The sequence below is a fragment of the Sebastes fasciatus genome, chromosome 16 (assembly GCF_043250625.1).
Source record: "Sebastes fasciatus isolate fSebFas1 chromosome 16, fSebFas1.pri, whole genome shotgun sequence".
Taxonomy (NCBI): domain Eukaryota; kingdom Metazoa; phylum Chordata; class Actinopteri; order Perciformes; family Sebastidae; genus Sebastes; species Sebastes fasciatus.
Window position 1 is genome coordinate 24,563,289 of NC_133810.1, and position 12,230 is coordinate 24,575,518.

The following is a 12,230-nucleotide window of genomic DNA, read 5'->3' on the forward strand; positions in this document are numbered from 1 at the left end:
AAGCAACATTTTGAATTCAAAATGTTGCTTAAAGGTCCCATATTATTAAAAAAAGTGAGATTTTCATGTTGTATGTATATATACATGAGTATATTTAGACTATGGTATTTCTTTTACTTTTGTAAAGTATCTGAGGACTTCTTCCACCTCTGCACATGTACCAGTCTAAGAAATATTACATCAGACATTTAGCTTCTTGCTAGCAGATGGCGCACTAAATAAAGATTTAACAGGCCCAGATCTGGAAGCTAGGTTAAGTCCCAGCAGCCAAACTCAACGTAAAGCACTAGTGACTGTGGGGAAGATAAATTTAGAGGGACAGCTTGAGGTGTGTTTGTGAGCAGACACTCAGCACGGGACACCACAACCTGCAGACCTGCCGCAGGACATCCGTGCTATAGCGAGCCATAATGCTGTCTATCACGAGCTCTATCATCAAAAGCACCCGTGTCATCCAGCGAGTAAGACTGCTGCACACTTCTCCCGTTGTCAACATGCCGATTAAGGTGAGACTCGCATGCATTTATCTAGTTAACGGTAGCTGTGTGTGCTCCATATGGCTGATGGAGAGGAGTAAGGGTTTTATTTCACTGAGAATTCACTAAACTACACCACTACATGCGTCGCCTTCATCTTTGTAGCTCACTGTGCTCTGAAACCCCGTCGCCATGACAGTCATTAGCTAATGCAATGTGCTTGTATGTTTTTCACATTGTTACAGTCTCCTCAGAACGTTACCTGCCGTTTCCGAGCACCTGTTGGTGATTTGAACGTAGCATAATGCAAACTGTCAGTGATTAACAGCTGTCCAGATTATGCCTTTTTATACACAAAGTTACCGACTCGGAAACTGATAACGTTACTTTTTTAAAGACCTGTGTAGTTATAACATTAAATTTACGTTGTCCTGTCTTAGTTTCTTTGTTTAATAAAGCGTCAGTAAATGTATATATTGGCATGTACTTATTCTCCAAGTTACAAGTACATTTAAAGCTAGGTTGTCTGAGCGTGCCTGAACTACACAGCTGCAAATATTGCACAAATGTGTATTAGTTTTATTTAAATATCTTCCAGGGCAATGTTAAAGTGTAATGTATATTTATTAGAGCTTATTGAAAAGGGCTCTCAGTGTGATAAAGTGTTGCGTATTAGTCCGTCAATATTAGTATTAAATTTAGTTAAGTCATTCGGCCATTTTAACAGAACACATGCATCTGTATGTGGTGATTTGTCGCCCTCCAGTGGCCACCGTGCAAGTGTGCGCCTATTACAATTCAAAGTTCTATCCTGTTCAGATCAGAAAATCATCATCTTATTGGATAATTCATACAAAAGTGTGTTTGAAAAACAATTTTAAAAGATTTTTTTTCCTACTTAGTATAGACCATATTCTGTTTAAACCTGGTATTTCTGCTCAAATGCAGAAAAAAGATCAGGCTACACTAATATTATTAGTATTATACTATTTGTAGAATTAGATTCTAGTGGTGGCTGCATCGGATTGTTTCCAACTGGTGTGATCCAAACATTTCCAATAACTCCAGAGCGTTGTAAAGTCCAAAAGTCAAAATTTATTGAAAAAAAAAGATAGATGTAATCATTTCCAAAATTCACAACATGTTTTTTTTATCTAACGACATATAACTGCTTCACCATATTTGTTGGCGTTTAGTCTTTCAAAAACAACAACAACATTTTCACTGTTTGCTCTCCCGCTTGACACACACAAAGAGAGACACGCACTGATGAGTTATATTCATTAAAGAAGGTTGATTTATTAAAAAATAACTAACTCATATAATACACTGAATCACTCAAATTGGAGAGAACTTTGTTTTTTAAGGTGATGATGTCAGAAAATATAGGGGGGTGTTCAGCTTTTCTTAGATACAAGTAGGGAAAAATACATAGGTAGGGAACCACTGTGCTAAACCACCAGGTTCTAATTTAAGCATTACTGAGTAGTCTAATTGGAGACTGGTTTATTTTAATAACCTCTGTAGGAATAAAAGTTTCTTATAATTCATATATTTTAAATGTATATATCTTTTCATATATGTTTTGTGCATATTTTTTCTAATATTGGTATCATTCGCAATTGTAATCTGAGAATGTGGGTCTACTTTCTTGTATTATTGTCTCCTCAATCCTCAACAGGTTGGTGAACGTCTCCCTGCAGTGGAAGTCCAGGAGGGGGAGCCAGGAAATAAGGTGTCCATGGACCAGCTCTTCAAGGGGAAGAAGGGAGTCCTCTTCGCTGTACCTGGAGCTTTTACCCCTGGTTGTTCCAAGGTTGAGTCCACACTTTTTAATCTCTTGTTTTTGCTGTGTCTTGTTCACGATCATCAGTGCATCAGCTGACGCTGTATAAATATCTTGTTGCTTTCAGACTCACCTCCCAGGTTTTGTGGAGCAGGCTGCGGATTTGAAGAGCAAAGGTGTGCAGGAGGTCGCTTGCATTGCTGTCAATGACGCATTTGTGATGGCTGCCTGGGGAAAGGAGCACGGAACAGATGGCAAGGTATGGACGATAATTTATGTGCGATGAGCAATTTCTTTGACAGCCTGCACCAGTAGGCAACCCCAGCAATCTGCTCAACATTATTATGGTGCACAATGGAGGCGTTTCAGAAATCCTAACTAACTGCACACAACCTTTTGGTCCCTCTGAGAATAAGATGCTCACAGTAGATGATGCAAAGACGAGCTGTCACACTCTTAATGTACTGTAAACTCACTGACATTATCCTTGTGTTTTGTAAAGTCAGTTTACTTAGTGTACTGTACTTAGTGGCCTTGGTTAAGAATAGAGAGGTTAATGACTCAGCAGATATCATTTATTATACATTTTGATAAGGATGCTGAGCTTACTGCTACTTTCTCCTGCAGATTCGAATGCTGGCGGATGCTACTGGAGCTTTTACAAAGGTAAAACTAAATGTCTGGTAGATTTCAGTTCTATTTAATGTGGCTGTGTGTGTACTCATCATCTGTCTTTTTCTTGCTGCCTCTTAGGCAGTCGACCTGCTACTTGACAGTGATGGGATTGTGCAGGCACTCGGGAACAAGCGATCCAAGAGGTAATGATCCTTTTGCCTGTGTCAGTTTTACAATAACAGATTGATCGCTTTTTAAAAAAAAGAATTGTGATCGATTAGCGTCAATGTTTTTTTTTTTTTTAATGGGTTTTCAGTTAGATGCCTGAAATAAGGTCTGTGGCTAACACAAGCTGAAGAGATTTTAATGTTTTGTTCTACGATATAAAATAAGGTCAATAAATATCCCACTTGTGAATTTTGAAGCCTTTTATGTGTCTTCAAAAAGGCGGTTGCTAACAAGTGGCTGAACGAGATTACAAAACGTCATCACGCGGACTCGTCCGCCTTTACAGCCTCGTTGTGTATACTCACGCTCATGCGACCGTGGTGTAGTTTGTTTATAGCCCAACGTTAGCTTTTTACTTCTGCCGATTGCATTCACACTTCGAAAATCACAAGTGGTGTTAATTTGTGGAGATTATCTTGCTGAACAAAACGTGCAAGTATCATAAACGTTTGTTTGCAACAGAGTTTATTTTCTGCAATAATCCAAAACCCAATGGAAAAATCCCATTGGCTTTTTGCATAGGGAACCAGGGCGATGCTAACTTCCTGGTTAGCCTACAAAAATACATCATCCCTGCACCACTCTATTAACTGTCCATCATTTATTTGAGAGTCCGAATTCGGAAATGTAGGGCCCTCAAAAATTTCTGAAATGGAACAAACAAAGTAATGTTCATGGTATGAGCACTAGTTTTTGCTAACAATACCACTATGCAATGCGTTGCATTTAATAGATGCAAAAAATTGCAGTTATTCATAAGCGTGCTTCATAAATCTCAATTTACTGCTCACTATAGAAATATTTATTGAGTGTCTGTTCATATAGGAACAAGTGAATGAGTGATTTCGAACACAACCTCAGACATGGAAGCTCTTTTTGTTTGATTTTAAGAGGCAGACACACATGTAAGCATGTGAGAGTTCTTGAACCTCTACCATTGCACTCTCTTTATGGTGCATTATAACAGTATTTCTAGACTAACACCCATATAATAACCCATCTTTTATTCAATCAATTTTTAAAGTAGGTGCATCATAGTCATTGTCTGGCATTTACTGGTACATTAGAAGTCCATAGCTATAAATGTGCTTCATCCTGTGTTTCAGATATGCTATGTTGGTGGAAGATGGAGTTGTGAAGAAGATCAATGTGGAGCCGGACGGCACTGGGCTGACCTGCAGCCTGGCTTCCAATGTTCTGTCTGAGCTGTAGGCTTATTTAGAGCGTATTTAACCCAACTGCAAACACTGAGTAACTGTAAAAGCTGCACTAACAAAGCCCAGTAGCACCCTGTTTAACCTTCAACCTTTTCCCAAAGACGGATGCAAAAGTCACATGTCGAAAACCGAGCTTAAACGTAAATAATGCGCACAACTTTGACATGACCGGCAATCCAAAGGAATTAACATAATCCTCTGTATACTGATACTTGTTAGTAAATAAAATTCACCCTGAAAGCAATAATCACTGTTTTCCTGTATTACTCATAGTGCAAGTTATTTAGTGTGTGTTAATAAAATGTCCCACAGCTGTGATCTTATGATGAATGATGCAAATTTCCCCACTGTGGGACTAAGAAAAGGAATATCTTATCTTAAGAGGACAAAATGCCCAGCGTCATAATGTGGCCATCTGAATTTTGAGTGGCATGGGGCAGACAACCACATTGTATGAACATACTATATGAACAATATTTATGCAACAGAGTTTAATCCATCCTACACACCCATGTAGAATCAGATTTTCGAAGCACATTTTTGCAAGTATTGATACAAACGTATGTATCACTGTCACCACTTAAGGGCTTTTGAGGTTTGACACCACATACACTGAAATGCATGTTGACTTATTAGCAAATTCGCAGTATTTAACTTAACTTTTTTGTTGTGTTTTTAAACAGAATTTATACTATTGTATTTATCTGGATGTCACTGAGCTACATGTGCATTATACTTGATAGATCTGTGGCTAGGAAAGGTAGCCTATAAGAGTGTGCCTCAAAGAAGTGTTTAAGTTTCACACATTTATGCAAAATTGGGGCGTAAGATAAGATAAGATGAACCTTTATTAATCCCCGGAGGGAAATTCAGGTGTCAAAGCAGCAACATCAGCAAACATCAGCAAACAGAGTGAAACACAGGAGAGGTAAGGGTGTACAAAAATTATGAAAACAATAAAAGAGATATAAAAGATACAGAGTGATTGGGTGAACATAGTGTGTACAGTCCGTCAATAAATAAATGTATGTACAATAAATAAATGTAATATGTACATATGTGCAGTCTATAAAGTGGTATATAGGATGTATAGTGTAAAGTAAGTGTAGAGTGCGCCAGTGGTTAGAGTCCAAGATGGTTGCAGATAGTGCATGTTTAAGTTGTCATGATACCAGATATAGATATTGAACATTCATAATATGGTAGTCTACTTGGATGATCATAAGAAATCAGAAGTTGCTGGCTTGTTGAGAAGTTGGTGCAAATGACTGCTCAAATGCAAAGGGGCTGGTCTGTTTATCCTGTAAGTCAACAATTAGGGCGAAGAAAACAAGGTGAACGGCATCCCGTGACGTAAGGACGCAAGAGGCGGACGCATTGCATTGTGGTCGCCGGTGCCTGACAGAAACAGAAAGCACACACTGCTCTCCAGCGAACCACGCTAACATCAGCCAGGACAGGACAATACAAGGTAAGTTAATAACACTCAGACATAATACAGAGCGGCTCTCATTAACTAAAATATGCCGCAAACAAAAACAGTAGCGCAGTGAAGTTAAGAGTAATTATCTGAAGCTACTGTTGAAGCAACTTTGAAGGCGCCTAAATTGTGAGCTAGCATTGCTAAGCTACTACTCTGTTGCTTCAGCCACTACGCTGCGGCGAGGATAGTTTAAGGATCACGTCATGTTTTAAAAGAAGGCTAACACACCCTGGTAACAAGCAGTGGTGACTTGTAAGGGAATAAACGATGGTCTCAATCTGTTGGACGTTAGCTCGTCATGCTAAAGTTGTTAGCACTGACATGTATTGGGCGCGCAATTCAACACTGGGGGTGTACCTGGACCCTGCACCATATACCCTGTACTCTGCACCCTGTATCCTGCACCCTAGACCCTGTACACCTCCACCCTAGACCCTGTATCCTGTACCCTAGACCCTGTATCCTGCACCGTATTGTTGCTATTATCAATGAATGTAAACGCATGCCTGTTTCTCCAGTGTGCTGTGTCTAGGCGCGGATCTGTTTGAATACTAGTCAAACATTGACATTCAGTGCAGTCAAGTAATAGGATAGTGATGTAGTCTTCCTTGTGTGTGATTGGCACACTGGGTTTCACTTTCAAATGAAAGTAAACGGAAACGTAACACAATGTTTTAACTTGAACACCCCACCCCTCCACTTAGAAATGCATTCAAATCCACAACGATTTAGCACAAGGACTGATTGCCCAGTTTTATCGCCTTTTATTGACAAATAACAAAGTGAACACAGAACAAATACAAAAACAGATAATGCCCGCGGGATCAGAGCATTGATAGAAACATAAATCTATTCATAAAATATTTAATACAGGGTACATATATTTATGGTTTTGATTGAAGCCATGTATTGTTTGAGTTCATTTTCAAAGATGAATAAGGAGGGTTTGTGATCCGAAAATTTAGACTTATGAATATGAGATTTTGCAAGTAATAGGATCAAATTACTAATATAATATTGATTTTCTTTGGTAAAGGGTAAGAAAAGAAGCCAAACAATACATTTGTTGCTATTAGCAATGAGTGTAAACGCGTGCCTGTTTATCCAGTGTGGTGTGTCTGACTGTTTGAATACTAAGCAAACATTTGCATTCAGTGCAGTCAAGTAATAGGATAGTGATGTAGTTTTCATTGTGTGTGATTGGCACACTGGGTTTGACTTTCAAATGAAACTGATGAAATTGCAGTAAATGGAAATTACATTACACAGAACAAATACAAAAACAGATAATGCCCACGGGATCAGAGCATTGATAGAAACATAAATCAATTCATAAAATATTTAATACAGGGTACATATATTTATGGTTTTGATAGGCTATCTATTTTTGGAATTTAAGATTGAAGCCATGTATTGTTTGAGTTAATTTTCAAAGATGAATAAGGATGGTTGATGATCGGAAAATTAAGACTTATGAATGTGAGATTTTGCAAGTAATAGGATCAATTTAATAATATTTGCTTTGGTAGAAGGGTAAGAAAAGAAGCCAAACACTGCTCAGGGATGGGAGGGTTCTGGAGGGGGGGTGGGTTACACCGGTTTATGTATATACTGTATGTCGCCAATGTCTCCCTGATTTGTTTGCCTTAGGGTGCTGTCTGTGTTTTTTTTAGTTTTTCTGTTTTGTTTTGTTTTCCTATCATTACGTATGTTTTTTGTATTTGCTTGTCTCCATTTTGTTTGCCCTTAGTTCCTAGTTTTGTCTGTTTTTGTTGTTATGTATAAAAAGTGAGGCATGATAAACACCCCACAAAGTTTGTATCACTGACATACACATGCTTCTTAATAAAAATATTTGAAACAACAAGAAAAGAAGCCAAACAATACATTTTCATAGGAGAGGGAAAATTCTTTATCAGTATATTGGGAGGGATAAAAGCGATGAATCATTTTAAAAGTCACTTCCTTAACCTTATTTAAAATCAGATATTTATAAGGTAGGCACCATATTGTCTTCCATTCCAGGTCTGATGTAAGGTTATTCCAGGAGGAAACAGCAGTTGGAACAGAGACCATTTATTTTTGGGGGAAAAAGCACACATATCACAGTTATTATTCTTTTTAGAGGAGAAACAGATCCGGCCACCGGTCGTAACAATATGTTCCAGTGGTAGTAAAGTCAATTCAGATACTGAGTTTCTAAAAAGCACAACACCAGAAGGGATTGCATCAAAAACTAAAGCATATTCCCTCGGTCATTGCCCAGTTTTATTGTGACACATGACATCCGGGGTAAAGGTGAAGCTTGCTTCAGAACAGACCATCACAGGGGAAGACATCAAGTGTCAACTGATTCTGTGGGTTGTAGACTTATTTGAACCAAAAATCGAACACGGTTACTGCATACAAAATGGCTACAATTACTATACTGTTCATTTAATGTCAATGAAAATACTTTAAACAGAAAGCAGAGAGTCAGAAGTTTAACCCCATAGTCAATTCCCCATTCATTCAGAAAAAAATGCATAAAAATGGTGAACGGGGAAACAAAATGATTAGATAAGTTATGGGGAAGCATTCTCTCTATAGCATAAACATTCTATACATTTCAATTGTTGTCTTTGTGTTACAGCTCAGTGGTTGGTGATCTTTGACCGCCTACAAAGCAGCCATGTCGTCGACATCCCAAAAACATAAAGATTTTGTGGCCGAGCCCATGGGCGAGAAGGCCGTGAATGCTCTTGCAGGCATCGGAGAGGTTCTCGGCAAAAGACTGGAGGACAAAGGTTTTGACAAGGTAATGGAGATTTGATTTCTTTGCCTTCTATGCAATATAAACCTATTTGGTACATACCACACATCTAAAATGCACTGTCTATTGAGGGTACTTTGTTGGTATTCTCATTTGCATTTGTGTCTTGAAATCAATTTAACAAAACAATGGATAAAAATTAAGAATACAGCAGATTATTATCTTAGCAAAGTAATTATTTTCCCATCTGCCATAGTAGCCCTTCTCTATCAAAGTAACATACAATTTCCAGGTCATGTTGTAAATTTCAAATGACGTAAAATTCATTGTGTAAAAGCAGTATGAACCAGTATACGGTAATTGCTGCAACTGTTGTGTTAACACCTTCGCCAGGTTCAAATCAAGTAGAACTTGGTCAACAGGCTATTCATCATTCTGTTCTAGTGTAAAGTAAAATGGCTTCATTTTACAGCTAACACAGCAAATGATAAAGCTTGCACTAAATTCTGTAATGTGGGGTAAAAATAAGTGCCCTCCTAATTTTTTGTTATATTCTTTTTCCTGTTATCCAGTAGGCTGCCACAGCTCTGTCTGGGTATCATTTAGGCATTGTTAACTTTTTCTGTATGTGAAAAGTCTTGCTTAAGATCTGTTCTCTTTGTACTGTAAGGTGTGTCAAGCTGTCCCTTTGCTACTACATACCAATCACATATTCATCCAATCATCACTATAGGACTGGAAAGATATACTTTGGCTACTTGGCAACAGGGCTATTAATGTGGTAAATCATTCAACATTTCCTGTCTTGATTCGATTTTCTGTTGTGTGCTCGTCTCTCCCTCCGCAGGCGTATGTCGTCCTCGGGCAGTTTCTAGTGCTGAAGAAGGACGAGGAGCTCTTCCGGGACTGGCTGAAGGACACTTGCGGGGCAAATGTCAAACAACAAGGTGACTGCTACGGCTGCCTTAAAGAATGGTGCGATGCCTTCTTATAAAGCATTCGGTCGTCGTTTTCTACTTCTGAAGTCCAAACTGTACATTACCTCTTCTGTGATCTTGATTCAATGCAGCTGCACCATATATATGGACTGACACTTTTCACACTAATGAGGTTATTGAAGTCAATTTATTTTTAAATTATACTTAAAGCTGTTTTAAAGTGTATTTCTGAAATCCTTTGACCCCTTCCCAAAACAATTCACACATGTCCTTCCTCATGGTCAAGATCTAGACTAATACTCGCCAACTCTTTCTTTTAAAAATTGGACAATTCTATCTGCCTGTAACGTCTGCTCACTGTCAGTAGCCCTTTTTATCGCAGAAATTTTAACTTGTAGTAGTAAAAGCACCGGTGTAACTAATAACAATAATGATGACTTCTGTCCATTTAGGTCTAAGTCATGTCACTGAGCTAGCATGCATATTAGCAGGGCTGTGACACAAGGACACCCAAATATAATGCAGTCTATGGAGGCGCCTTAGGCTGAAGCTGTCTAGTTTCCTTTTTTGGGAAAAGTCTGCTCATGTTCATACTATTAAATTTGTCTAAGGTCTTTGAAATATTGCATGTTTCTTTCTGTTAAAGGTTGAATTTTAAATGTGTGGTTCTTTCATTGTTGGTCATAATACTGGGAATTTACATTTTTAAGCCAAACATGGCTGGTTTGTTCTGTGATTAAACCCTTTACCTTCAGACAAATTTTAAACGTGTTTCAGTTCAGCACACATTTTTCTTTCTGTGATGATTTACCAGTTCACTACAATCCAGACTAATAGTTGTACTCACCTTCAACTCTTGGCCCGTTTTTTTCCAAACCATTGGAAAGTTGATGTAAGCTGTATTTTTTTTTAATCAGTTTAGCATCATGTACTGTTGGTCCACCAACAATGTTTTAAAGGGTTTCTAGAAGAGGTGGAATGTCTGTTTGATGTGTTTTGACTGATTTATGTGACCCACAAAAACTAAGCCTCAAAACTAAAGGGACACTGGTCTTATCAGAGAAGTAACATGTTTTATTATAAATACTTTTAACATTTGATCTTGCAAATAAGAAGCAACATGGCCAGACCCCCCACATCTGGTCTGCTCAAAGCTCGTTTGAACCTGAAAATTATAAAAAATAAAGATGCAACAAATTCAAACGCTGTCAAAAAACTTGTCGGTCTATTGCTGATGAGCGGGCTGCAGCCTTTACATTAATGAATTAACTTACAAGTATGTATTTACCAGATAAGTTTGGCGATACTGCTAAGTTTGTCAGCAGTGAACAAAGCATTTTGTACCTGCCTGAAGTGCTGGAGGTCAAGGAGTTGCAACAAGTATAACACATTCATATTGATGCAACTTGTGTGGAGTTGTGCTTAGACGGCTACCAGGATGTAAGGTTTTGATTAAACACTGTTAGAGTCATATGACAACCATTTAAATCAAAACCAATTACCATGATACAGTAAATCAATCTACAACCTGTTTGTCCGTTAACAGTTAAGAGGCTAAAGTAGTTGATATGCTGTACTCGTATGATAGAATGTATTTAAAGCTTCAGTAGAAGTTGACCTCATTTCTCATTCTGCAAATCAAAACCCCCCAACAAGAGTGAGGCAAAAACCTGTCCCATCTATCGCTCGTCTCAAATCACTGAGTCTCAGTTCCCAGTGGCTTTTAATGAAGTATATGTAGTATGTATTTTGTAACACCAACAAGCCTGATGTAGGTCAGGCTTTCATAACTGAGCCTGATATTATATCTTTGACTGTGTTTCTAAACATGAAATGCCTTAATGCATGTTAGTGTAAACATTATCCACAACACCTGCGTTAGTGCATGTCCAGGCTGTGTCACTTAATCTTCCACACGCACACACACCACCACCAGCTGTTTGAAGATGTAACCGTTGTGTAGCAGCTTTTTGTTAAACACTGGCAGATTGTGTTTTGTATTTGACTGTGAAAACTCTTCGGTTTTTATATATTGCCCTTATTATTAAAAATATAAATAAAAAAGGCAAAGTATCACATTTGGACACACATGTACATGTTCATAAAAGATTCAATTTTTATCAAATAAAATCACAAATGAGAGAAAACTTTGATAACAGGAGGTTTTTATTTCAATACTTGATGGTTACTCTTTTGCCAAAGCTCCAAATGTTTTTGCAAGATATTGAAAATACATTGGTTTTTTTTTTTTAAATGGTCCAGAGCAGGGGTTCCCAAAAGCTCATGAGATGGCACCATGTCTGAGGGAGGAGCAATTTGTGGATATGATTCAACAGAACTAAACCATTGCCTGTACTGTAGATGGAGAAATAACCACAGAGAAAGTGACACCTTTAATTAAAATAGGAATTCTCAAGTCATTCACATGAATGAGTAGCAACGTTTTTGGCTAAAGGACCCCTCTGCTCTGGAGAACCTCTCAGATCTGATTGGTTAAAATGACAATGTACACCTTTCTTTAAAAGTACAATATAACTGCTGTATTTATTTTATTTTTTTTGCCTCAAAGAAATATAAAATTGCTCATGTGACAGACTCATAATTTGCTTTAATGGCTTAGATTATAGTATATTAAATGTCCATAACCCCTGGAATGTTTTTTTTTTTGGGTCTATGTGCTATTGAACTATAAAATCTTGATTTGACAGTGATCAGATGCTTAGAATTGTTTCACA

General features: G+C 37.9%; 2 protein-coding genes across 2 annotated transcripts; both read left to right on the top strand.

The window, feature by feature from the left end:
• Positions 1-211: 211 nt before the first annotated feature.
• On the top strand, positions 212-4,569 carry prdx5 (peroxiredoxin 5). The gene is made up of 6 exons (XM_074609921.1): positions 212-506; positions 2,158-2,292; positions 2,390-2,521; positions 2,890-2,928; positions 3,016-3,080; positions 4,212-4,569. The coding sequence occupies exons 1-6, from the start codon at positions 411-413 to the stop codon at positions 4,315-4,317; spliced, it is 573 nt and encodes a 190-aa protein (XP_074466022.1). The 5' UTR covers positions 212-410; the 3' UTR covers positions 4,318-4,569.
• A 1,154-nt stretch (positions 4,570-5,723) lies between these two features.
• On the top strand, positions 5,724-11,642 carry banf1 (barrier to autointegration nuclear assembly factor 1). The gene is made up of 3 exons (XM_074609922.1): positions 5,724-5,793; positions 8,438-8,602; positions 9,405-11,642. The coding sequence occupies exons 2-3, from the start codon at positions 8,477-8,479 to the stop codon at positions 9,549-9,551; spliced, it is 273 nt and encodes a 90-aa protein (XP_074466023.1). The 5' UTR covers positions 5,724-5,793; positions 8,438-8,476; the 3' UTR covers positions 9,552-11,642.
• The last annotated feature ends 588 nt before the right edge of the window (positions 11,643-12,230 follow it).